Source organism: Tyto alba, unplaced genomic scaffold, assembly GCF_018691265.1.
Source record: "Tyto alba isolate M040663 unplaced genomic scaffold, T.alba_DEE_v4.0 Super-Scaffold_23, whole genome shotgun sequence".
NCBI lineage: Eukaryota > Metazoa > Chordata > Aves > Strigiformes > Tytonidae > Tyto > Tyto alba.
Window position 1 is genome coordinate 28,197,665 of NW_024881297.1, and position 24,801 is coordinate 28,222,465.

At 68.1% G+C, this 24,801-nt stretch overlaps 4 protein-coding genes across 5 annotated transcripts; all 4 read left to right on the forward strand.

Moving 5' to 3' along the window:
- The first annotated feature begins 1,623 nt into the window (after nt 1–1,623).
- TUBA1A (tubulin alpha 1a) lies at nt 1,624–5,229 on the forward strand. The gene is made up of 4 exons (XM_042796303.1): nt 1,624–1,741; nt 3,008–3,230; nt 3,315–3,463; nt 4,064–5,229. Exons 1-4 carry the CDS (start codon nt 1,739–1,741, stop codon nt 5,042–5,044), a joined length of 1,356 nt encoding a protein of 451 aa, XP_042652237.1. The 5' UTR covers nt 1,624–1,738; the 3' UTR covers nt 5,045–5,229.
- Nucleotides 5,230–7,753: 2,524 nt separating this feature from the next.
- On the forward strand, nt 7,754–11,435 carry LOC104366997 (tubulin alpha-1B chain). The gene is made up of 4 exons (XM_042796304.1): nt 7,754–7,820; nt 9,109–9,331; nt 9,420–9,568; nt 10,249–11,435. The coding sequence occupies exons 1-4, from the start codon at nt 7,818–7,820 to the stop codon at nt 11,227–11,229; spliced, it is 1,356 nt and encodes a 451-aa protein (XP_042652238.1). The 5' UTR covers nt 7,754–7,817; the 3' UTR covers nt 11,230–11,435.
- Nucleotides 11,436–12,086: 651 nt separating this feature from the next.
- On the forward strand, nt 12,087–18,062 carry LMBR1L (limb development membrane protein 1 like). Of its 2 annotated transcripts, XM_042797110.1 has the most exons (17): nt 12,087–12,270; nt 13,807–13,891; nt 14,196–14,232; nt 14,370–14,509; nt 14,598–14,701; nt 14,781–14,907; nt 15,067–15,135; nt 15,374–15,438; nt 15,564–15,639; nt 15,762–15,845; nt 16,082–16,158; nt 16,246–16,323; nt 16,422–16,495; nt 16,579–16,669; nt 16,954–17,020; nt 17,117–17,278; nt 17,366–18,062. In XM_042797110.1, the coding sequence occupies exons 1-17, from the start codon at nt 12,199–12,201 to the stop codon at nt 17,422–17,424; spliced, it is 1,467 nt and encodes a 488-aa protein (XP_042653044.1). In that variant the 5' UTR covers nt 12,087–12,198; the 3' UTR covers nt 17,425–18,062. The 2 variants fall into 2 exon arrangements, with proteins under 2 accessions (XP_042653044.1, XP_042653045.1); XM_042797111.1 differs by lacking the exons at nt 15,374–15,438; nt 15,564–15,639.
- Nucleotides 18,063–19,057: 995 nt separating this feature from the next.
- Nucleotides 19,058–24,352, forward strand: DHH (desert hedgehog signaling molecule). Its single transcript, XM_032998465.2, has 3 exons — nt 19,058–20,320; nt 22,063–22,324; nt 22,978–24,352. The coding sequence occupies exons 1-3, from the start codon at nt 20,009–20,011 to the stop codon at nt 23,643–23,645; spliced, it is 1,242 nt and encodes a 413-aa protein (XP_032854356.2). The 5' UTR covers nt 19,058–20,008; the 3' UTR covers nt 23,646–24,352.
- Nucleotides 24,353–24,801: the final 449 nt, after the last annotated feature.

The following is a 24,801-nucleotide window of genomic DNA, read 5'->3' on the forward strand; positions in this document are numbered from 1 at the left end:
GGGGCTGAGCTGTTTTGGGGCCAGGCTTCCCCTAAAGATCCATCTGAAATGGGGACCAGCCCAAATCTCCCAGTTCCCCTCCTCTCAGCACAGCTGGGGCCACCCGGTCCTTTGTTCTGGTGGGCGATGCCCAAATCCCGGCCCCTCTTTGTCTGCAGCCCTGCAGCCCCGGGGGAGCCGAGACCCAGCCCCCGCCTTGCTCGCACCCCGCTTCAGCAGCACCCCAAAACCATGGGGCCAGCTGAGCGTGGGGCTGGCAGCGGGGTTGTGGGGCTGGCAGTGGGGACGTGGGAACCTGGAGCCACCCAGAAATCTGGATAATGTGGGAAATGCAGAGAAAAATGTGATTTCTCAGCGGGGTGAGGGGGGGCCATCGTGGCAGCTCCACCTGCGGCAGCTGGGGCCAGCCCTGCCCATGCATGTGGCGTGGGGTCACCCCTCTGCAGGGACACATCCCCCCCCCGGAGCCACCCACCTTGGGGTGGGGGGTGACCCCCAGCCCCCACCCCCAATGCCCACAGGCTTTGCAGGGATGAATGGGAGGGGGGAACCCCCTGGGGCTGGTGACTTGGGGGCAGGGAGGGCTGCAGCAGATGGAAGGGTGGCAGGGGGACATGTGCCCTCATGTCCCAGCTGTGTCCCCAACCACCAGCTGCCGCAGAGCAGCTGCCGCTCGGTCCGGGCCCCCCAGCTCCAAAAACTGTGCTGGGAGCCACCTCAGGGCTTTGTCCCCTGTGTCCCCTTGCTGTCCCATTGCTGTCCCCAGTGTCCCCCCTGCCCCTGGCCCTGCTTGTCCCCATCTGCCTTGGGGGGATAGATGCTTTCTCTCCCCCCACACCCTGAGCTGGTTTCTGCTGTCTGAGCAGACAAAGAGGCACTGGAAGGGACGGGGCACAGCCGGGAAGGGGCCAGGCTGCGGCCAGGACGGGCACTGGGCCACGGTGGGGACGGGGGCCAAGAGGTGGCTGGGAACCGGGGCACTGGGGCACGGCCAGGCACGGGGACAGTGTCCCCGGGGCTGGGGACAGCAGCACGGCTGGGGCTGGGGCCCGGGGTGTGGCTGGGGATGGGGACAACCGCAGGGTTGGGGACAGGGACCAGGGTGGGGCCAAGGATGGGGACAGGGGTGTGAGTGGGAACCAGGGCAGCGGCCGGACAGGGGGACGGTGGCAGAGCTGGGTCTGGGGACAGACACACGGCCGGGGTTGGGGACCAGGGCATGGCTGAGGATGGGGACGGGGACATAACCAGCAACCCGAGCAGTGGCCAGACGGGGGGACAGTGGCACAACTGGGGAAGGGGGGGGGGGGGGGAACCAGGGCGTGGCCGGGGACGGCGGCTCGTCCAAAAACGGGGCCCGGCGCCCCGCCAAGGACACAACCGGGAGGGGCCCGACGGCGGCGGGCAGGAACCGGCCGGCGGGGCCGGTCCGTGGCCTCCGCAGCCCCCGGGGTGTGTGTGTGTGTGTGCGTGTCCGTGTGTCCTGTCCCCCCCCCACCCCCCGTCCCCCCAGCGCCTCCCGGCCTTTGTCTGCGGCTCCGGTGGGGGGGGGGGGGGGGGGGCATTACCTCATCCCGCCCCGCGCCAATGGCCGCCGCCGCCGCCGCCCCCGGCCCCGCCGCCCGCCCCGCCCCGCCGGGCCCTATAAAGCCCCGCGCCGAGCCCCGCGCTCCGCCGCGCCTCTTACATCGACCGCCTCAGCGTCGGGCTGTGAGACCGCCCCGGACCGACCGCCGCCATGGTGAGAGGGGGGTGCGGGGAGGGGGGGGGGGCACGGGCCCGCCCTTCTCCCCGGTCCCCAGCCCCCCCCCCCGGGGTCGCCGTTGTCCCTAGTTCCCCTCTTCCCCTTTCCCTCGGTCCCGGGGCTAAGCCCGCACTGGGCGCGGCTCCCGTTATCCCGGGAGGGAGGGATCGCCCCGGACCCAGCCCCGAGGGTAGCCCCCGTTAAATAGGGCTGGATGCGTCCCCGGGGGCTGAGCGCCGAGCGCGCACTGGGCGTGGCTCCCGTTAAAACCGGGCAGGATGGGGCCCTCGGGACCAAGTCCCGAGCCTGTGCTGGGCGTGAAGCCAATTAAACCGAGCAGGATGGGTCCCCCGGGGCTGAGCCCTGAGTCCGCACCCGGGCGTGGCTCCCGTTAAACCGGGCAGGATGAGTCCCCGGTACCGATCCCTGAGCCCGTACTGGGCGTTACCCCGGTTTGACGAGGCAGGATCGGGCCCCCATTCCCGGTTCTGAGCCGCTGTCCTGTACTGGGCATGCCTCCCGTTAAACCGGGCAGAACAGACCCCCCCCCACTACGGTGCTGAGCCCTCACCCTATACTGGGCGTGGCCCCGGTTTAACTGGGCAGAATGGATCTCCTGGTGCGGGGCAGAGAGGGCAGGATGGGGCCCCACTAGTTCTAAGCACCCTATTCTGCACCAAAGGACAAAGCAGGGCAGGATGAGGCCCTCCCCAGTCCTCCACTGGGTGTGGCCCTTGTTCAATGGGGACCCAAGTGGACAGAATGGGACCCTGGTGCTGAGCCTCCCTGCCATTAGGCGTTCCTGGATCTCAGCAGGGCGAGTAGGGCAGGATGGGACCCTCGGGACTCCCTGTTTTGCCCTGGGTGTGGCCCCAATCCTTCGGGGCAGGATGAGCCCTTGGTGCTGAGCTCCCGATCCCACAATGGGCAGTGTCCCAGCTCCTTTAGAGGGGCAGGATGGGGACACCCAGAGCTGAGCACACCCACACACACACACAAACTGGGCGCACCCCTGGAGAGGAGCCCCCCTCCCCCCGCCCCGCAGCACTGGGTGCCTGCTGGGACCCAGAACAATAGGGTGCGGCTGGGCAGGATCAGGCCCCTGGGATGAGCTGGCCTCATCCAGCCCTGGGGACTGGCCCTTCCCAGCTCCGTACCAGCCTGTCCTGGGGGCAGCATGCCGCAGCATGAGGTGGGGGGGGGGCCACAAAGGGGGGGTCCCGGAGCTGACACGGCCGCCTGTGTGTGTCCCCCCCCTCCCAGCGCGAGTGCATCTCCATCCATGTGGGCCAAGCGGGCGTGCAGATCGGCAACGCCTGCTGGGAGCTGTACTGCCTGGAGCACGGCATCCAGCCCGACGGGCAGATGCCCAGCGACAAGACCATCGGCGGGGGGGACGACTCCTTCAACACCTTCTTCAGCGAGACGGGGGCCGGCAAGCACGTGCCGCGGGCCGTCTTCGTGGACCTGGAGCCCACGGTGATCGGTGAGCGCGGAGGGGTGGGCCGCGGGGGGCGGGGGGGGTGCGGCTGGGGTGCCGGGGGCTAACGGGGTGCCCGTCTCCCCGCAGACGAGGTGCGCACGGGGACGTACCGGCAGCTCTTCCACCCTGAGCAGCTGATCACGGGCAAGGAGGATGCGGCCAACAACTACGCCCGCGGGCACTACACCATCGGGAAGGAGATCATCGACCTGGTCCTCGACCGCATCCGCAAGCTGGTAGGGACAGGGCAGGGGGCTCGCTGATGGTGAGCTGAGGACAAAGACTCAGTTCTCAGTCTCGCCCTCCCCTCTGGACTAGCCAGGCTAGGTTTAGATTTAATATATTAATTAATGTTAATCCTGTTCTGCAGTGGCTGCCATTGGCCGGCAGCGGGACGCGGCGCAGCTGGGGTGTTGGAGCTGCTCCACAGCGCCGCAGCCCCCGGTGCTGAGCTGTGCAATTCCCTCTTTGTTCCTGCTTGGCTCCGTCCGCAGCCGAGTCCAGCTGGGGACGGGCGGCCTGGAGACGGCGCAGGCGGCGGCCTTGGGGCTTTGTCCTGCTCCCCCGATGCCCAAACCCCGTCCTCAAAGCTGTCCCCATTCTGCTGAGATGGTGGCACCCAGCCACTCTCCCACCCCAGGGGCTTTCCTAGGGACTCACCAATGGCATGACTCAGTGCCCAACAGACGGGGTCGGGGCCACCCTGTCACCCATCCCGGTGGCTCCTGTCTGGCTGCTGGAAATCCCCCAAATGCTCTCATGGGGCCACAGAGAGGAAGGAGCAACTTCTGCTGCTGCCCGGACTAAACATGCCCCCCCTTGTCTCTCCTCTCCAGGCTGACCAGTGCACGGGGCTGCAGGGCTTCCTGGTCTTCCACAGCTTCGGGGGTGGCACCGGCTCCGGCTTCACCTCCCTGCTCATGGAGCGCCTCTCCGTCGACTATGGCAAGAAGTCCAAGCTGGAATTCTCCATCTACCCGGCCCCGCAGGTCTCCACGGCCGTGGTGGAGCCCTACAACTCCATCCTCACCACCCACACCACCCTGGAACACTCCGACTGCGCCTTCATGGTGGACAACGAGGCCATCTACGACATCTGCCGCCGCAACCTGGACATCGAGAGGCCCACCTACACCAACCTCAACAGGTTGATAGGTCAGATTGTGTCATCCATCACGGCCTCCCTGCGCTTTGATGGGGCCCTGAATGTCGACCTGACGGAGTTCCAGACCAACCTGGTACCGTACCCCCGCATCCACTTCCCGCTGGCCACCTACGCCCCCGTCATCTCAGCCGAGAAGGCATACCACGAGCAGCTCTCGGTGGCTGAGATCACCAACGCCTGCTTCGAGCCGGCCAACCAGATGGTGAAGTGCGACCCGCGGCACGGCAAGTACATGGCGTGCTGCCTGCTGTACCGCGGGGACGTGGTGCCCAAGGATGTCAACGCCGCCATCGCCACCATCAAGACCAAACGCACCATCCAGTTCGTGGACTGGTGCCCCACCGGTTTCAAGGTGGGCATCAACTACCAGCCGCCCACGGTGGTGCCCGGGGGGGACCTGGCCAAGGTGCAGCGCGCGGTCTGCATGCTGAGCAACACCACGGCCATCGCCGAGGCCTGGGCCCGCCTGGACCACAAGTTCGACCTGATGTACGCCAAGCGGGCGTTCGTGCACTGGTACGTGGGGGAGGGCATGGAGGAGGGGGAGTTCTCGGAGGCCCGGGAGGACATGGCTGCCCTGGAGAAGGATTACGAGGAGGTGGGGGTGGATTCCGTGGAAGGAGAGGGCGAGGAGGAAGGGGAGGAATACTAATCTCTCACAAGGGTGCTGCTTTTACAGGGAACATAACCTAGTTGAAGAACCCCCCTCCCGGGGGTCTGTAGCAGTGTGTGCGCCGCGGTCTGTCCTGTTCAATGGTCTGTGCTTCAGTGGAAAAGTCTGTGACGGACCCACCCGTCCTCTCCCGTGGGTCTGAATAAAAAGCATTCCCTGTCTTACCACATGGCTCTGGTGTCTTTACTCTGTGCTGCACTTGGACACTGTCCCTGACAGACCCTGCCTTGGTCCCGGGGTCCCTGGTTACCCCCAGGGTCTCCACTCTGGTCCCTGATATGTGCCTGGGGCCGTGCTGAACCCCACATCCCCCCCCCCCAAGAGACTTCTGCTCCCCAAACTGGTTCTCCCTCCCCATCCTGCTGCTGGGTTGGGCTGTGTTACCCCCCCCCACTGTGCCATGGCCCTCTAGCAGGGGCTGCGGGAGTGGCAGTTGTTTTTTTTTTTTTTTTTTTTTTCCCCCAAGGGAGCAGCATATGGTGTGGTTTCACCTCTGGGGGGGGGGTGGTGGGGTGGTGGTGAGTGCTGGGGATCTCTTTACCACCCCACAATGTGGCAAAAACCTGGGGGCACCTGGGCAGGGAGGGGCTGCATTGTCTTGGGGGTGGGGGGGTTGTGGTGTGTCCTGCCCACCACGGATGGGAGAAAGGGGGGCTGCGGAGCCTCAATCCCCTGGGGGCTGAGTGGCCCCTCCATTCTGCTGGGTGTCCAGGGACGGATGGAGCCCCCCCCCCGCCCCCTTTCCCCCACCTCCAATCCATGGGGTCTCTCTGTTCCTTCCTGCAGGGAAGAGGAGCGGCTCTGGCTATGTTGGTCCTGGGCAGCAGCCCCCCCCCCCAGCTCTGGTGGGATACGGGGCGGGGGGGAGCCAGGCCCTGCTGTGTGTGTGTCCCGCCCCCCCCCCTCCCCCCCACTGCTGGCTCATGGCTCCGGTCAGGGATAAATAATGAAGGGGAAGTTGAACACAGAGTGAAACTTGAGCGGGTGCTGCAGCGAGGGGCAGGGTGTGCTACGATGGGGGGGGGGGGGGGGATGCCCCGAACCCCCCTGGGGGCCACCGCACCAACAAAACGCCAGGTTTGGGTGGGGAGCGGGGCTGGGAGCGAGCGGCTGGTCCCCAGCCAGGGCTGGCCCCTGCGTTGGCATCGCTCAGCGCCGAGCTGGCCCCACGCACCAGCTGGGACCCCCACACCAAGGGGGACCCTGGGGAGCTTGAGGGGGGGGAGAAAAGCCCTTCCTGGGGGGGTGGAGCGAAGGCGCTGGGGTGGCCATGCGGGTGCCGGGCGAGGCAAATGGCGGGGAGCCACGTCACCCGCTGCAATGCAGCTGCGGCGGATGCTGCTGCGCCGGCCCCAGCCCCACGCACGCACCCCAAGGAGAGGGGTGGCTGGGGTTTTGGGGTGACCCCGGTGTGGGGTGACCTCGGTGGGGCGGGGGGGGTGCGTGTGTGTCCCCAGCAGTGCCGCATGGCGGCATGTGCTGCCGAAGGGGCCGCCGGGTTGTCCGCAAAGCGCTCGGCAAAACAGGAAGGTGGATTATTGGGAGCAAATAGCTGCGGGGATTAGATGGGGGCTGGGGTTGGCCCACCCCCCCCCTCGGCTCCCCCCAGCCCCCCCCCCCCCCACTCCGGGCACGCCACGGCTTCGCAGCCAGGCAGGGAGCTGTGCCATGCAAAGGTGCCCTGGGGGGGCACGGTGGGATCCCAGCGCATCCCCCATTTTATGGGCATCGTAGTGACCCCCATGGTGGGCGAGGGGGAGTGTGGGGGGGGGCCCACCTGGCCGGAGGGGTTTTGGGGGGGTCGCACAGGGAGATGGGGTCCCCAGTGCTGCCGCCATGGCTGAGACAAAGCCCACTGCAATGAGCGGGGTTTGCCCCCCCCCCAGCCCCCCAGCAGATCCAGAGGGGTCCCCCCCTCCAGGGGGGATCGGGTGGGGTATGGGGGTACAGTGGCCCCCATCGCGACAGGATTCAGGGCTGCGGGGGGGGGGGGGGCGGGCGTAGGGTGCTGATGGATTTAGGGGGGTGCTGGGGGGGGGGGGGACACTCCCCTGGCTGCAGATGGGCCGGGAGGGACCCCTGGGGTGCAGATGGACCGGGGCGGGGGGGTGGGCGGGAGGGGCAGATGAGCCGGGGGCGCTGCGGAGGGGGTGGGTGTCCAGCTGGAGAAGCCGATTAACGACCTCGGGATGTTGAGGGGGGGGCGGGAATGTGGGGGGGGGGGGGCGCGCCGGGCGCTGCAGCACGTGCCGTCTCCCCCCCAACCCCCATGTCGCAGTTTTCCTCTGCAGCGGAGCCGCACCGGGCGGGGGGGGGAGCGGGGGGGGGAGCGGGAGCGGCCATGCCCCCCCCCCTTCGGCGGCAAACACAGTGAGAGGGGGGGTGAGCACAGCGGAGGGAGGGGGGGGGGGTGTCAAGCCCCCTGGTGCCCCCCTCCCCATTTCGGGGGGGCCCTTCACAAGTCCCAGGCGGGCGCTGCACCCCGCGGCGGGGGGAGGTGTCCCCCCCCCAAAGCCCCGCAGCGCCCGCCCGGCAGCGGGGAAGGGGGAGGAGAAGGCGGGGCGCGCCACGCGTGACAACCAATCAGAGGTGGAGAGCGCACGGATGGGCGGGCGAGTCGGCCAATAGGGATGCGGGGCGGGGGCGCATCGCCCGCCCCCGGGCCGGTATATAGGGGGGTGCCCGGGGGCGGCGGCAGCCTGGTACTTGCGTCGATTCCTTGCTTGTCGGGACGAGTAACCGCGCCGCAGCCATGGTAAGGAGGGGGAGGAGGGATTGCAAAATGTGGGGGGGACACACGTGCTAGGAAATGGGGGGAGGGAGGTTGGAGTTGGGGGCCGCCTGGACTTTGGAGGGGAGTGGGAAAGGCTGGGGGGAGTGGGAGCTAGGGATTGGGGGGGCATACGGCAGAATGGGGGCTGGGGGGGGGGGGAAAAGAACAGGGATGGCAGGATGGGGGGGGAGTAGAGAAGGAGGGGGGGCTGCGGGGAGTGCAGAGGCTTGGGGGGCACAGCATGGGTTGGGGGTGCCGCCCTTGCTGGTGGGAGCTCCTCTTGTGGGTGGGTGGGGGGGTCACAGCCCACCTTGGGGGAGCAGCACGTGGTCTCGGGTAGCCCCCCTCACCCCCCCCCCCTCGGCGGGGGCGGGGCTCTGTCCCGCTTTCGGCGCCCAGCCCCGACCGTTATCGTTCCCGCGCGCGGGAAGGCGCGGGGCGGGGGAAGTGCCCCATCCCCCCGCAAAGGGGCCCAGCCCCGCCCCCCCATCACGTCACCAGCTCCCCCCAGATCCAGCCCTGAGCCCCCAATTTAACAATCCCCCTCCCCGTGGCGGGGATAGAGGGTCCTTGTTCTCCCCCCCCGAGCCCCACTGCACTCCTGATGCCCACCCGAGTCTGGCTAATCCTGCTCTGTAGCTCCTGAGGGAGCCCCCCGAGCCTCCTTCCCCCCCCCAAAAAAAAAAAAAAATCCCGGCCCCCCCCCGGGCGGGAGGAATGTGCGGGAGCAGGTGGTGCGGAGCTGGGAGCGGCCGGGAATGTGCTGGACCCGCGGGGGTGGTTTCAGAGAGACACCCCCCCACCCCCACCCCCCGGGTGACGCCATTGTCCCTCCCCGGTCGTTTTGGGTCGGCTGGTGCGGTCACGTCCCCGCTGCTGCGCTCTGTGCTTCCTCCTCCTCCTCTTCCTTCTTCTGCAGTGCAGCCTCGCCCTGCCCGTGCTGCGGGGCTGTAAAATGTCCTCCCCGTGCGCCATTTGGAGGGCTGGAGCGGGGTGACGTTACCCCAGGGCTGGGCCAAATGGTGCCTCCGGTCTGTCCCCAAACACTTGTCGTCGTGTGTGTGTGTCCCTGTCCCCCCACCCCCCTCCTGGGGCGAATTTGGCTTCTGAGCTGCCCCTGCGCCGCTGGGCCGGGGCTTTGTAATGGCAACAAGTCGGCTGCAGCCAGCTGAGCCGGGGCGCAACCGGTGCTGCAATGGAAGGTGGGGGGGCCACAAAGGGGGGGTCCCGGAGCTGACACGGCCGCCTGTGTGTGTCCCCCCCCTCCCAGCGCGAGTGCATCTCCATCCATGTGGGCCAAGCGGGCGTGCAGATCGGCAACGCCTGCTGGGAGCTGTACTGCCTGGAGCACGGCATCCAGCCCGACGGGCAGATGCCCAGCGACAAGACCATCGGCGGGGGGGACGACTCCTTCAACACCTTCTTCAGCGAGACGGGGGCCGGCAAGCACGTGCCGCGGGCTGTCTTTGTGGACCTGGAGCCCACGGTGATCGGTGAGTGCAGAGGGGTGGGCTGCGGGGGGGGGTGTGGGGGTGTGGCTGGGGTGCGGGGGGCTAACGGGGTGCCCGTCTCTCCCGGCAGACGAGGTGCGCACGGGGACGTACCGGCAGCTCTTCCACCCTGAGCAGCTGATCACGGGCAAGGAGGATGCGGCCAACAACTACGCCCGCGGGCACTACACCATCGGGAAGGAGATCATCGACCTGGTCCTCGACCGCATCCGCAAGCTGGTAGGTACAAACCCTGGGTGGTGCCAATGCCACCGCAGCCGGTGGCAAAAGGGGAACCCTCTGATAGGATCCAGGCTGCAATGAGGAGCTGGGTCCTGCCTCCAGCACCTAGGTGCATTTTATGTTTTTTGAAACCCTGTACCGGGTCTGGATCCTGTGAGTGGAGATCAGGATGAATTCCCTTCCTCGGGGCTCTGCAAGCCCAAGACATTCACCCCAAAGGTGGAGTGTGCCTGGGGACAAGCTGGGGCCTGGGGGAATGCTGGCTTGTTTCTGCCCTTGGGAAAACCTTATTTTAACCCTTTCTTTAGGGTCATGTGAGGTTTCTCCTTGATCTGGACTCTGATCCTTCTTTACCAACTGCTTACGTGGAGGAGGGCTGAGTGTTTAACTCATGCTGGGGCAGCTCATGTGAATTCAATCCTGTCCAAAGCAGACTGCCAATCCTGTCCAAAGCATGCTGGGGGCAGGCTCCTCTAGCAGGAAGGAGCCAAGTGTCCCCCGACCCTGTGGGAAGGGGCCCCTTTCCCCAGGGCCAGTTGTGCCCCTTCTTGTGTCCCCAGGATGAGTCCCCAAAGGCCTGTGATCCTGGGGTGGACGTTTGCTGCTGTGGGCAACTGTAGCAGCTTAAATCCAGAATTGCTGACAGATCAGTCTTCTTTTCTCTTCCTTTCTTCCAGGCTGACCAGTGCACGGGGCTGCAGGGCTTCCTGGTCTTCCACAGCTTCGGGGGCGGCACCGGCTCCGGCTTCACCTCCCTGCTCATGGAGCGCCTCTCCGTCGACTATGGCAAGAAGTCCAAGCTGGAATTCTCCATCTACCCGGCCCCACAGGTCTCCACGGCCGTGGTGGAGCCCTACAACTCCATCCTCACCACCCACACCACCCTGGAACACTCCGACTGCGCCTTCATGGTGGACAACGAGGCCATCTACGACATCTGCCGCCGCAACCTGGACATCGAGAGGCCCACCTACACCAACCTCAACCGCCTCATCAGCCAGATTGTGTCGTCCATCACGGCCTCCCTGCGCTTTGATGGGGCCCTGAATGTCGACCTGACGGAGTTCCAGACCAACCTGGTACCGTACCCCCGCATCCACTTCCCGCTGGCCACCTACGCCCCCGTCATCTCGGCCGAGAAGGCATACCACGAGCAGCTCTCGGTGGCTGAGATCACCAACGCCTGCTTCGAGCCGGCCAACCAGATGGTGAAGTGCGACCCGCGGCACGGCAAGTACATGGCGTGCTGCCTGCTGTACCGCGGGGACGTGGTGCCCAAGGATGTCAACGCCGCCATCGCCACCATCAAGACCAAGCGCAGCATCCAGTTCGTGGACTGGTGCCCCACCGGTTTCAAGGTGGGCATCAACTACCAGCCGCCCACGGTGGTGCCCGGGGGGGACCTGGCCAAGGTGCAGCGCGCGGTCTGCATGCTGAGCAACACCACGGCCATCGCCGAGGCCTGGGCCCGCCTGGACCACAAGTTCGACCTGATGTACGCCAAGCGGGCGTTCGTGCACTGGTATGTGGGGGAGGGCATGGAGGAGGGGGAGTTCTCGGAGGCCCGGGAGGACATGGCCGCCCTGGAGAAGGATTACGAGGAGGTGGGGGTGGATTCCGTGGAAGGAGAGGGCGAGGAGGAAGGGGAGGAATACTAAATGCTTGGTTCCTTCTGTTGCTGTAGCATGTTCACAAAATGTCTGCTTCAAACACTTCAGCTTTCTTGTGCACTGGGTGGGGTTCAGCCCCATGGGCCCGGCTGGAGGGACGCGATGCTCTGGCTGGGCTCGTGTACTCTCTGATGTGATCCTGTCGGTTTTCCATGTGTCTGTATCATGTCTGTGAATAAAAGGCTTTAAGAGAAGCTGCCTCTGTGTCGGATACAAACCCTCTGTGTCAGCGCCTGGAGCTTGCCGGGCCAGGCTGGCCCAGTCCCATGGGAACAGACTGTCCCTATTGTCTGTGCCCAGTGAGACGGCCAGGGATGGCAGCGCTCCTGCTGGGAGCTGGCTCTGTCCAGCTCTTCCCCAGCTCCTCTGTTCCCTTGGGGGAGGGGGAAGAAACCCCCCACCCCTTTTCTGTGGGTGCTACAGGGTGGGGGCTGTGCAGGGGACCCTGGGTGATTCTGCTCTACTGGATCTTCCCATGACCTGCCCGGGGTTAAATTGTCTTTGGTGCGCTATATCCATCTGGGAGGGGGGCCCCGTCCCCATCGACCCCGCCGGGGATTAACCCTCCCGGGGGATTAGCCCCGGCCCCGGGGATTAGCCGCGTCCCTGCACCTAATCCCGGTTGCTGCCCCCTTGGGCGCTGTGGGAGGGAGCTCCGCGCCGCTTTCAACCTATGGGGGCGCCCCGCGCCTCCATGGACCAATGAGCGCCGCCTCATTCAATTCCCAGAACCAATGGGCGGTAAGGGGCGGGGCCTGTTGGGGCCCTTTCAGAGCAGGCCGCTGCGGACACAATGTAGCGAGGACCGGACGCTGAGGGGGGCGGGGCCACGGGCGGGGGGCGGGGCCGCCTCATTCAGGCGGCGCTTGGACTCGGCCCGGCTCAGCTCCGGTCGGTGCTTCCCCCGGTACAACCGGTCCCGCCGCTCGGCCCCGGCCCGGCCATGCTGGCCGCAGCATGGCCCCTGTGGAACAGGACGCGCTGGCCGTGCGGCAGCAGCTCTTCCACGAGAGGGTCCGCGAGTGTATTGTGAGTACCCGCGGCCGTGGTGAGGGGGCGTCGAGGAGGGGAAGGGTCCCGAGGTGGCGGCGGGGGAGCCGAGATGAGGGGCTGGGAGCCTGCGGACCCTCGGGAGCTCTGGGGCTCGGCTGCTGCTGTGCCCCACAGCCGGCCCTTATCTGTTCCAGAGCTGCAGCGGGCTGCACTGCACCCTGCAGATAGCGGGGTCCCGGGCTGCGCCCTTCTGAGCACCGGGCACGACCCTCTGCCGGGTCCGTCCTCTGCCCTATCCCGGCCGCCCCCCGCAGCTCTGGGGTCCCGCTGTGCCGGGCCCTGCCTGCCCCGACGGGGAGCCCCTGGGCTCGACCCTGCCCCCAGGCCAACAGCCCTCCCCGGGGCACTTGGTGTCAGAAGGAAGGGGCCTTGCAGAGCCCCCCCCAAACTGTGGGCAACGTGGAGGGGAGCAGCTGGGTCTTCTCCTCTGCTGGACAGGTCACTGGCTGCCACGGGCTCAGGGATGGTGACAAACCAGGTGTCCTGGTCCTGGCATCTCCTGAGGGCCTTCTGGGATGCTGCTTGTGGGGTGGCCAAGCAGGCTGTGACCAGCAGTGCCAGGGCCACCTTGCCACAACCTGATTCGGTGCCTCTGGGGAGGAGACGGTGGCCAGACCCCAACATCTCTGCCCTGGAGCTCCCCAGACGTCTGCCCTGACCCATCCCGGGGAGCTGTGTCTTGCCCAGGAGCTCCTGGCTCAGCACAGCCAGAGTGGAGCTCGCTCGGGCTGACATTGCTGAGTGTGGGAGGTGTGGAGGGTCCCCCGGCCAGGCAGAGCTTTGGGCTGTGGGGTACAGCCCGCAGCAGGAGGGGACCGACAGCCTGAGACGCTTCCCTGGGCAGAAGCAGGAATGGGAGGACCCTCTGGACGCTGCTGCTCTGGCGATCTGGAGCCGGGCCAGCTCCTGGGGCTCCCTGCCACCCCATCTGGCAGATCCCGGGGACCCCTGCCTAGCCGAGCCCCCCGAGCCGGGCGGGAGGGAGGTGCCGCAGCTGCTCCACTCCTCCTGTGCCAAGGTGGCGGGTTCGGGCGACCTTTCCCCGTCCTGCTGTGTCCCCGGCGGGATGAAAGTTCATCACGTTCCTCGAACGTCGCCTGCTCTGGCTGGACCTCGGCGTGCTGGCGGGGGTGGGAGGGACGCCGCAGCTGGCCTTGGCGCCCGGCTCAAGGCTGTTCCCGCAGCTCTGCTGGGTGCCAGGGCCAGCGCGGCAAGGGCTGTGGGGTTGGGTGGTGCAGGGGTGTCCCACGGGGTGGGACAGCTCTGACCCAGAGCCGCTGGGTGGGCTTTTCCCAGGGTCTCAGCCCCTTTGGGCCCCCCCAGCCTGGGTGTTGTGGCAGCTTCTGAGCACCCATGGGTGAGCAGGGGTGTACACGTGTGGGGTGTAACCAGGGCCAGGAGTGGAAAAACAAATAGGTGGAGCTGACAGGCCCCCCGAGCCGGTGGCATTGCCTGGGGTGGGAGCTCTGCCCTCCAGGCCTGCCTGCGCTGCCCGCCCTCCTCTGCCCACAGATCTGTGCTCTGCTCTTCGCCAGCCTCTACATCCTCTGCCACTTCATCATAACCCATTTCAAGAAGCACACGGACTTTGCGGCAGGTAGGAAGGCGGGAGCTGCCAGAGCCAGGCAGCTGTTGGCAGCCACGTTCTGCCTCCCCAGAGCTTGTTCCTCCATCGCTTTTGGCCTCCCCTGGGAGCTCCGGTCCCACTGCAGCCAGAGTTACTGTGGCATCGGTGGCTGGGGGGCACCTCCCCGGCTGCTACAGGAGGGGAGCAGAGCCCAAACGCCCTGGGAGCATTTCTGCAGCATTTAGAGCTGGGGGGGGGGGAGGTTTAGGAGCAGGCAGGGAGCGATGCCACCCCCAGCCCTGTTGGTTTGGGTTTTTCCCCCCTCTCCCTGCAGTGCACGATGATGAGGATGCTGCTGTCAACAGGATTGCGTAAGTTCCTGCCCGTCCTGCTCCCTGCCTGCGGGATGCTCTGCTACTTCCTCTCCCTGCCCGGCTGGAACGCTGGGATCCACACAGGTGGGGGCTGTGACACCCGTGGGGGGTCCCAACACTCGTCTCTCCCGCAGACTGGGGCTGTGCACCTTCACCCTGGCCGTGGCGCTGGGCGCCGTCCTCCTGCTGCCCTTCTCCATCATCAGCAACGAGGTGCTGCTCTCCTTCCCCCAGAACTACTACATCCAGTGGCTGAACGGGTCCCTTGTCCACGGTGGGTGCACGGGGTGGCCCCAGAAGTGTCCCAAGGGATCGGGGTTGTCCCCCCCGGGAGCTCACCCCATGCTGTCCCCACCTTCCAGGCCTCTGGAACTTGGTCTTCCTCTTCTCCAATCTGTCCCTCGTGTTCCTCATGCCCTTTGCCTACTTCTTCACCGAGTCAGAGGGCTTTGCGGGATCCAAGAAGGTAGGTGGCCCTGCGGGGGTGTGTCCCCCACCCTGGTCCCTCCCCTGTCCCTGGCTCCCCGCTGACTCCGCTCCCGCAGGGCATCATGGCCAGGGTGTACGAGACGTCGGTGGTGCTGCTGCTGCTGACGCTGCTGGTGTTGGGCATGGTCTGGGTGGCCTCCGCCATCGTCAGCAATGACGCGGCCAGCCGCCAGTCGCTCTACGGTGGGTGCTGCCGGGGTGCACTGGGGTTCTGTGGGGTACACCAGGGCCCTGTGGGGTGCACCAGGGCTCTCCTGGCTCCAGTGGGGCAGGATCAGGCCCCGGTGCTGAAGGGGAGAAGGGATGCCCAGTGCCGCTGGTCTGACCTTGCCATTTCTGCAGACCTCTGGGAATTCTACCTGCCCTACCTCTACTCCTGCATCTCGCTCTTCGGCGTGCTGCTTCTGCTGCGTAAGTCGGGGGACGTTCCCCTGAGGTGCCCCGGCCCCCGTGGCCCATCCTGCACCGGGTGTGGGGGACCCAGGGTGCCCAGCTGGGAGCAGGGGCTGCTCCCTGCAAATGGTGCTGGCGTCTGGAGGGGTCGTGGTGCAGGGCTGAGCCCCCCAGCCCCTATCCAGGACCCTTCTGTGGGTGCGGGGAGGGGTAGGATGCTGGGGAACCCCCTGCTCAGCCTCTTCTCCCGCCGCAGTGTGCACCCCCTTCGGCCTCTCCACCATGTTCACCGTCACGGGGAAGCTTCTGGTGAAACCCCGGGTAAGGTGTCCCCTCCCAGCCTGGGGGTCTGCAGTCGCTGTGGCTGCCTGGCCTCCCATCCTGGGCATGGGGTGCCATTCACACCCTACCCGCCGCCTGCTCATGGGCTCCTCACCCATCCCCAGCTCCTAGAAGACCTGGACGAGCAATTGAGCTGCACAAGGCTCGAGGAAGCCGCCGTGTCCCGCAGGATTTCCTCCAGTGGGTGCCCAGCACGGCCACTGGCCAGGAGTTGGGGGGCTCAGGCAGACTGGGGGCCCCTTTGCCCCACTGTATGGGAGCCCTCAGCCCCCCTGAGCCCCTTGGCATCTCCTCCCTGGCAGGCAAAGCTTCCTGCTGGCTGAACCTGAACGTGGAGCTGCTGCGGGAGCAGTTCTTCGCCATCCGGAGCAAGAGGCGGAAGCTGGGTAAGGAGCTGGGGAGGTGGGGGACAAGCCCAGGACACCTGGGTTCCCTCCAGCTTGGCACTGGGAGCACTGGTTCCCTGGGAGCCCGTGCTCCCCGGAGGGTGGGTGGGTGTGAAATGGGGTGGGGGCTGTAAACCTGCTGTTGCAATACCCTGGGGGCCCCCTCAATCCCCTGCCGTTGGGTGGGGGCTCGTGCTCCCCTCTCACCCAGGCATGTCCCATGTCCCCCGCCGCAGAGCTGCGGCACCGAGCGTCACCCTGGCAGAGGAACCTGGGCTACCCCCTGGCCATGCTGGGCCTGCTGGCACTGACGGTAAGTGGCCCCAGACTCGCAGGGGAGCTGGGGCTCATCCCTGTCCGCCCCCCCCAACCACCCTCACTCCCTCCCTGCTCCCCCCAGGGCATCTCCGTCCTCATCGTCTGCTTCCACGTCCTGGAGCTGCTGCTGGACGATGCCGCGATGCCACGGGGCATCCAGGTACCCAGGTGGGGGGACAGGGGACAGTGAGGAGTTGTGTCCCACGCTAGCCCCGGGACTTCTTCCCCCTCTCAACACGCCTCCTCCTCTCCCGGCAGGACGCGTCCCTGGGCCAGGTCTCCTTCTCCATCTTCGGTTCCTTCGGAGCTGCCCTGCAGGTCATCCTCATCTTGTATCCTTCAGGCGGGCACTTGTGTCCCCAGCGCTGTCCCCAGGGCCATCCCACCCCATTCTCCTCCTTAACGCCCCTCGCAGTTACCTGATGATCTCCTCCGTCGTGGGGTTCTACAGCTCGCCCCTCTTCACCCGGCTGCTCCCCGAGAGGCAGGACACCCCCCTCACCAAGGTGGGAGCACCAGGCTGGTGCTGGGGGGGGGTGTCCCAGACCCCCAGGCCCCGCATCATGCCGTCGTGTGTGTCCCTGTGCACTGTGTGGTGTCTCCACACGCAGGCACCCTGTGTCCTCCCACCTCCCGCTCCCACCGGTGCAGTCCTGGGTGTGGGCAGGCTCCTGGTGGGTCTCCACAACTGAGGGAGCCCCTTCTCCAGCCTTGGTGGGGGACACACACACATGACACCAGGCCATGGGACAGTGATCCCCTCCCTCAAAAAAACACTCTTCCCCCCTAGATCATCGGGAACTGCGTCTCCTTGCTGGTGCTCAGCTCGGCCCTGCCCGTCTTCTCCAGGACGCTGGGTGAGCCCTCAGGGGAGGGGACAGTGTGACCCTAGGACTGGGGTGTCCCCAGGACTGGGGTACCCTGACCAGAGCCCTCCCCCCCTTCCACTCCAGGGATCACCCGTTTCGACCTCCTGGGGGACTTCGGCCGTTTCAACTGGCTGGGGAACTTCTACATCGTCTTCCTCTACAACATGGGCTTCGCGGGGCTCACCACCCTCTGCCTGGTGAAAAGGGTCTCCTGGGCTGTCCAGGCTGAGCTCATCCGCGCCTTCGGTGAGGAGGGGGGACACAGGGACACGTGTCCCATCGTCCCGTGTGTGTCCCCTGCCCCTTCAGCTCTCACGTTCTCCCTCTGCCCAGGTCTGCACAAGCTGCCACTGCCTGTGACACGCTCCCGGCCCCTCGGCAAGCCCTGCTAGGGCTGGGGGACAGGGACATGTGTGTGTGTGTGTGTGTCCCCACCACGGTGGCCCCCAGGACAGCCACCAGCCACGGAGCCAGCTCTGACGGCGCCTGGTGCTTCAGGGATGTCAGAAACCCCCAGGAAAAGCCGAGAACCTCCCCCCCCCCGCTCCCCCAAATTCCCAGTCCCGCTCTATCTCAGCCTGTTGTGCTACTGAGCCTCGGCCTTGAGCCGTGTGGGGTCCCCCGGGGGCTGCGCTGGCTGTGGCCCCCCCTCCCAGTTTACATACCTCATGCAAAAGCAGCCGGGTCCCCCCCTTGCCCCCCCCCGGTGCTGCCCCAGAAGCTCCCTGGGGTGCAGTTGTGTTTTAAATGTGTGTGTGTCCCCATGGGAGTTGGTATGATACTACAGTGGGGGCCCTGTGGCCCCCTGCCCAGTCACTCCACACCCTGTCCCGATGTCACCCCAGGGCTACTGGGGGGCATTGCTTGGCCCCCACCCTGAGGTCTTCAGGGTCCCCAGGGGCTGGAGGGTCCTGGGGTGCTGGGAATGAGCCCCCCCTCCCCGCCCCCGGCAGCTTGGTGTGACGAGTCTGTCAGGTCTCTGTTACCATGGAACTTGTATGGAGCAATAAAGTCTCTTTTTTTTTATATAAAACTATCTGAATCCAGGGGTTTTTATTCCCTCTGAGGGCAGAGCGGAGCGGTGTGGGGGGGTCCCTGCCCGTGGGGGTCTCAGTCTTGTACCCCCTCCCTCCCCTCTCCCTGGGGGCCATAATTAACCCTCTTCCTGGCTGGGCCTAACGAGCCTCTTCCAGGAAGGGCCAAAGGTTCGGGCAGCTCCCTGCTCGAGGCTGAGGGACCCCGGGGGGGCACCAGGCTGCTTGGGGGGGGGAGTGAGGGAGGGGGCGGGGCTTCCCCCAATGAGGGGGTGGGGGGCCCAGCCCCTGCATTCCGGGGGAGGGGGGGTCCTGTGGCCAGAGAGGAAACTGCCCCGGGGAATGGCCCCCCCCACCCATCCTGCCCTGGCTGGGGCTGAGCCAGGCTGCCCCCCCAACGGCGGGGGTGGGGGGCCCAGGCCCCCCCTCGCCCCCCCCCCCGGCCGGGGCCGAGCAGGAAGCACAGGAAGCCTGGTTTATATTGCAGGAAATGAGGCCATCGGTGCCCGCGATTTCCCTGCGACCTGCTCCCATCCCAGTCACCCCGGGCTGGCACCGGGGCTGCGGGGGGGGCTGCGGGGGGGCCGCGGGGAGCCGGCCCCTCCCTGCGATCCTCTCCCAACCCTACACGTCCCGCTGCTGCCTCCTGTCCTCGCCGGGACCCTCGGCACCCGTGGGCGTTTCGTGGGGAGTTTTGGGGTTGCTGGGGGGGGGCGGGTACGGTACCAACCCCGGGGGTGCCCTGTTCCTGGGGGTGCCCCTGTCCCCGGGGGACCCCGGTCCCAGCCCCGAGGGTGCCTCGGTCCCTGCTGGAACCCGGTCCCGGGGGTGCCCCGGTCCCGGGACGCGGCGCGGGGGGGTTGTCCGGGGCAGGGCAGCGCGGCGGGGCTCCGGCGGGGGCGGCCCCGAGGGATGTGGCCGCTGCCGCCGCCGCTCCCGGGGGCCGGGTCCGAGGCGGGGCCCGGCGGGGCTGCCCAGTACCGGAGCCGAGCGGCCGCAGGTGGCGGCGGCCCGGCCGGGGCGGCTGCGGGCAGCGCACGGTGCCCACCGGCACCCGGGGGAGCCGGTACCGGGGGCTGGGCCAGGAGCGGGTACCGGTACCGGGGGTCGGACCGAACAGGGAGGGACTGAGGGTAGTGCCAGGAAGCGGGTCCCGGGAGCGGGGCTGTGTCAGGGGACGGAGCAGGTGCCGGGACCGGCAGCGCAGCGTTAGGATAACGGGTGTCCCCGGTGCCTCGGGCAGCGGTAGGAGAAGAGGGACCGGGACCGGGACCGGCGCCAGGAGAGGGAGTTCCCCGGTCCCAAAAGACGGTGACAGGAGAGAGGTCCCGGGACCAGAAGCGCGGCATTAGGACCGGGATAAGGAGGATCCCGGTACCAGAGCGCGGTGCGGGAAGCAGGGAGAGGAGCCGGTACCGGAGCGCAGGGTTCAGACGGAAAGCGGGGGCGGGCTCGGGGCGCGGGGTCAGGTCCCGGTGCCGGGACAGCGCCAGGAGCCGGGTGTCCGGTACCAGTCCCGGGGCAGTGCCCGGTGCCAGGTGCCAGTGCCGGTACGCAGCGGTAGGAAGGCTCGGGCTGTATCGGGGTGTCCCCGGGATCGGGGTGCAGCGCCAGGCGAGGGGTGCCGGACCCGTGGGAGCGGAGCCGGCGGCGGGGGGGGGGCCGTCCCGGTGCCCGGGCGCCGCGCTCCGAGTGGGTGGCGGCACCGGCGGGGGGGGGGTGTAGGGGGGGCTGTGGGGGGGGTCAGTTGTCCCGGGCGGTCGGCGATCCCGCAGCGGCGACGGGGCCGTGGGTGTGAGAAGGAAACGGCGCCGACCCGCCCCTGGCACCGCGACCCTCTAAAAGCCCCGAGGCCGCCGCACCGGGACCATGCCCGCCCCGGCCACCCGTGCCCCCGGCGACTGAGCGGGGCCCGCGGAGGCAGCGGGGGCCGGTGGCCGGGATGCCCCGGCGGAGCCCGCTCGCCCTCGGCCTGCTCGGCCTCGCCGCTTGCCTGCTGGCCGCGCCGGCGCTGGGCTGCGGCCCGGGCCGGGGCCCGGTGGGGCGGCGGCGGTTGGGGCGGCGGCAGCTCTCGCCGCTGCTCTACAAACAGTTCGTGCCCAACGTGCCCGAGCAGACGCTGGGGGCGAGCGGGAAGGCGGAGGGCAAAGTCCTGCGGGGCTCGGAGCGCTTCAGGGACCTGGTGCCCAACTACAACCCCGACATCATCTTCAAGGACGAGGAGAACACGGGGGCGGACCGGCTGATGACCGAGGTGGGGGCTGCGCCCGGTCCGGCCCGGCCGCGCTCCCGGGGGCGCGGGGACGCGGGGGCGGCGGGGGGGTGGGCGGGAAGGCAGCGACCCTGCCCGGGCAGCACCGACCTTCCCCGGGCGGCACCGATCCTTCCCGGGGGGCACCGACACTTCCCGGGGGACAACGACCGTCCCCGGGGCGCACCGACCCTCCCTGTGGGGCACACCGACCCTCCCTGTGGGGCACCGACACTTCCTGGGGTTCACCGATCCTTCCCGGGGGGCACCGACACTTCCCAGGCTGCACGGACCCTCCTCGGGTGGCACCAACCCTCCCGGGGCGCACGGACCGTCCGGGGGTGCACCGTGCCTCGCCCCGGTCCCCGTCGCCGTTCCCCGGTCCTTGACGGCGGCAGAGGCAGCACCGGAGCCCCGGGACGGGGCGGTCGCACCGCGTTAGGCACTGAGGACCCGCCGTCGGGGATTAACGGGGCGGGGGCGGCACGGGGTCTGGCCACCGCGCCGGGGGCGCGGGTTACCGGCGGCTCCGCTCCCCCGGTGCTCCCGTACTCCGGGGCGGTGCCGGCGGGGGGGGGGGGGTCAGCAGGACGGGGGGCGGCCCCGACACCCGTCTCCCCGGGGCGGCGGGAGGGATCCGGGGCGGCAGGAGCCCGGGCCGCGCCGCGCCCCGCCGGGATGCTCATCGTTGCCATGGCGAGGGGCGGCTCCGCGGTCGCCATGGCGACGGGGGATGCTGCGAGTGGTCCAGGCGGCGCCGGCGGCTCCCGCGGGCCGGGGCGGCGGGGGCGGCGGGGCCGGGGCGGCGGGGCCCGGTGGGGCCGCGAACACGGAGCCGGCCCGGGGTGCGGGCGGCTGAAAGGGCCCTTTGTGGCCGTGCCGGCATTCCCGGGGCCTGAGGTCAGCGCCGGGCTGGAAGGCGCCTATTGTCGCCGGGCCGGGCCGGGCCGGGCCGGGCGCATTCCTGCCCCCCCGCCGCTGCCGCCCCCCCGGACGGGCCGCCCCGGGCCCGCGGACCCTCATCTCCCGCCCCCGCGGCCCCGCGCTCCCGGGAGCGGCTTTGTTGCACGGGGAAGAAGGGGGCACAGGGGCGCGGAGGGACGCTGTGACCTCACCAGCTGCTGGCAAGGGGGGGGACACACCGGGGGGAGCTCCGACCCCTGCACCCCACATCGGTGCTGCCACTGCTGATGGGAAGAGGGACCCTGGAGCCACCCGGGACCCCCCATCATCACCCTCAGCTCTGCGCACTGGAGTCCCAGACCCGCCCCCGTGCTGCCCCCCCGGCCCTGCCTGGCTGCACTGACCCCCCCCTGGTGTCACCCCGGGACTCGGGTCTGGTTCAGGGTCAGCTGCACCCCCAGCTCTGCCTCACAGCCCCCCCGCCGGGTTAATCAGTCACGGCTGTGCCCGTGGGGAAGGTGACACCGTCCCGGTCCCCGTCCCGGTCCCCTGCCCGTTCTGCCCGGCTGCCCGCGCCAGGGAGCGGCTCCACCACAGGACCCCGGGGCACGTTAATGTTCAACCCATGCCTGGGCGGGGGGGCTGCACAGCCGTGTACCCCTCTGGAGGAGGGGACACCCCATCTGCCCCCCACCATCTGCTCCTTCAGGCTCCTTCCAAACCCCATGCAGGCCCAGTGTCCGTCTGTCCATCTGCGCACAGGACCTCTGCGGGGAGGGGACAGGACGCTGCGGCAGGGCTGGGGGTAATGCCGGTGCTGGTGTTTCCCTCCCCCCCCCCAGCGCTGCAAGGAGCGGGTGAACTCGCTGGCCATTGCGGTGATGAACATGTGGCCGGGGGTGAAGCTGCGGGTGACGGAGGGCTGGGATGAGGACGGGCACCACCTCCCCGATTCGCTGCACTACGAGGGCCGGGCGCTGGACATCACCACGTCCGACCGCGACCGCCACAAGTACGGCATGCTGGCGCGCCTGGCCGTGGAGGCCGGCTTCGACTGGGTCTACTACGAGTCCAAGGCGCACATCCACGTCTCTGTCAAAGCAGGTACCACGCCGGGGTGGGGCTGCCACCAGGGTGGGGGGCTGTCATCCCCATAAGCAGCCCAGCCCGTGGCCCCGCAGCCCCCCCTTGGTATCCTGGATCCATGTGGGACGCAGCCCTGCTCCGGCTGGCATCCAGCCCCAGTGGGTTCAGCCCGTGTCTGGCCCCAGCCCAGCTCCCCCCTGGCCTTTCTGGACACAAGATTGGCAAAAAAAAACATTTCCCCCTCTAAATTTTGCCCTGGCCGGAGCCACCCTCGTGGTCCAGCTTCCGGTGTGGGGCACAACCGGGGTTATTAAGCTGATGTGGCTGGGCGTGGTCCCCAGCCCCACAGCTTCTCTGGCCAGCAGCCCCCCTCCGGCCCAGAAGTGACAATTGACAGAAAGTGAAAGTGGCCGTAAATGTCACCGTCCCCAGCCCCGAACAAAGGGCATCAGTGCGGGGTGGACAAAGGGGCCCTGCTGCGCCCAGTCTCCCCGGGAGCCCTGCACAGGAACCGGGGTGGCTTTGGAAAATACCCGCTTTGTTCCGGGGGCGGTTTGGGGGCCTGGGGTGGGGGCGGCTCCGCTTTGGGGCCGTTTCCTCTCTGGAGGTGGTGACCAGTGGAGGTGGCCAGTGGGGACAGAGGGGACCCATGGCTTTCTTCATCCGCCCAGATAACTCACTGGCTGTCCGCACCGGCGGCTGCTTCCCCGGCCATGCCACCGTGACGCTGCAGAGCGGCGAGCGCCGGGGCCTGGCCGACCTGCGCCGGGGCGACTGGGTGCTGGGTGCAGAGCCGGGCGGGCGCCTGGTGCCCACCGAGGTGCTCCTCTTCCTCGACCGTGACCTGGGCCAACGCACCTCCTTCGTAGCCATTGAGACGGCCAGCCCGGCGCGCCGGCTGCTCCTCACCCCGTCCCACTTGGTTTTCGCAGCCCGCGGGGCGGCCAACAGCACAGCCGCCTTCCTTCCTGTCTTCGCCCGCCGTGTCCGACCGGGTGATGCAGTGCTGGCCCACGGGGCCGGTGGGCAGGGGCTGCGTCCTGCACGGGTGCTGCGGGTCTCGCGGGAGGACGGCGTGGGGGTCTTCGCCCCCCTCACCTCCCACGGCACCCTGCTCGTTAACGGGGTGCTGGCATCCTGCTACGCCGTCCTGGAGAGCCACCGTTGGGCCCACCGTGCCTTCGCCCCTCTCCGCCTCTTCCACGGGCTCCTCTCGCTGCTGCCCGCCCGCACTGAGGCGGGCAACGGGACGGCACCGGAGCCGGGCATGCACTGGTACTCCCGCCTGCTCTACCGGCTGGCCGGCGGTGTGCTGGGCCACGAAGCCCTGCAGGTTTAGGGGTCCCCAGCTCCCCCAGTTGCCTCACTGCAGATCATGCCGCACACTGGAAACAGGGGGCTCCCCCTTGGACCCAGGCTGGAGGGACAAGGGGCACCCCGAGCCCTGCGGGGAGGTTGGGGTGTCTCTTGGCTCAGCACTGCCAACGGGGGTGGGGTGCTGGGGATGGGGTGTCAAGGGGTGGGGTCAGCCCCTTCCTGTGTCCCAGAACCCCCCCACAGCACTGCTGAACCCCCGCACGCTCCCCCTGTATTTATTGCTTTATTAACCACTGAGGGGTTGCTGCCTGTCAAGCCAAGGCCGGGCACCACCAGACCCTGTCCCAGGGCCAAATCAAGTCCGGGGAGATGCCGAATCAGCCCAGCCTGGCAGCAGTCCCTGCGTGTCCCCCAGCTCTGGGGCTGACCCTCCGTTACCCATGGTGTCCCTGTCCCCGTGCAGCTCGGTGCCGCAGGGTGGCTGGACGGGGCGGCTGTCGCAGGCATGGGCTTGGCTCTAACCGTGCTAACTGCTAACCTGCCCTGCTTGAGAGTTTTATTTTTCTATTTATAAATGGTAATATAAATGTCCCCCGCGCCCACCCGCCCTGGCAGCGGGGCCCGCCCTGTGGGGCAGGGGGCCAGCCTGCTTTTAACCACTTCTGTTTAAAAAAAAAGGAAATACTACTATTTAATTGTTTGGGTAAATAAAGAGACTCTATGGCCCTAGTGGAGCCGTGGCTGGGGGTGGGGGGCTATGCAAGGCTGGGCTGGAGGGCCTGGGTGGGTGGGTGGGGGGTCGGGCATCCTGGGAGGCTGGTGGTGTCCCTGGGACTGGGCAACCTGGGGGCTGGGGGGCTCAGGGACGCTGGGGGACCCAGGGGAGCTGGGTTCAAGTTTCTCGGGGGGCTGGGGTAACCCCGGGGGGGCCGAGGGGTCCCTGGGGCTGGGGGAAGGCCGCGGTGGGGGTCTCGGGGGGCAGGAGATGGGTGGGGATGTTGCCGGAGGTCCCCGGGGGGGACAGGAGGCGGGTGTCCCCCCCCCCCGCCCGCCTCGCTGAGGTGTACGGCCACCACGTGGCCCCGACCGTTCCCTCCGTTTTCATGAATGGAGCCCGGGCGGCCAACGCGCCTGCGCCGCCGCCGCGCCCCGCCCCCGCCGCCGCGGCGTGGCCAATA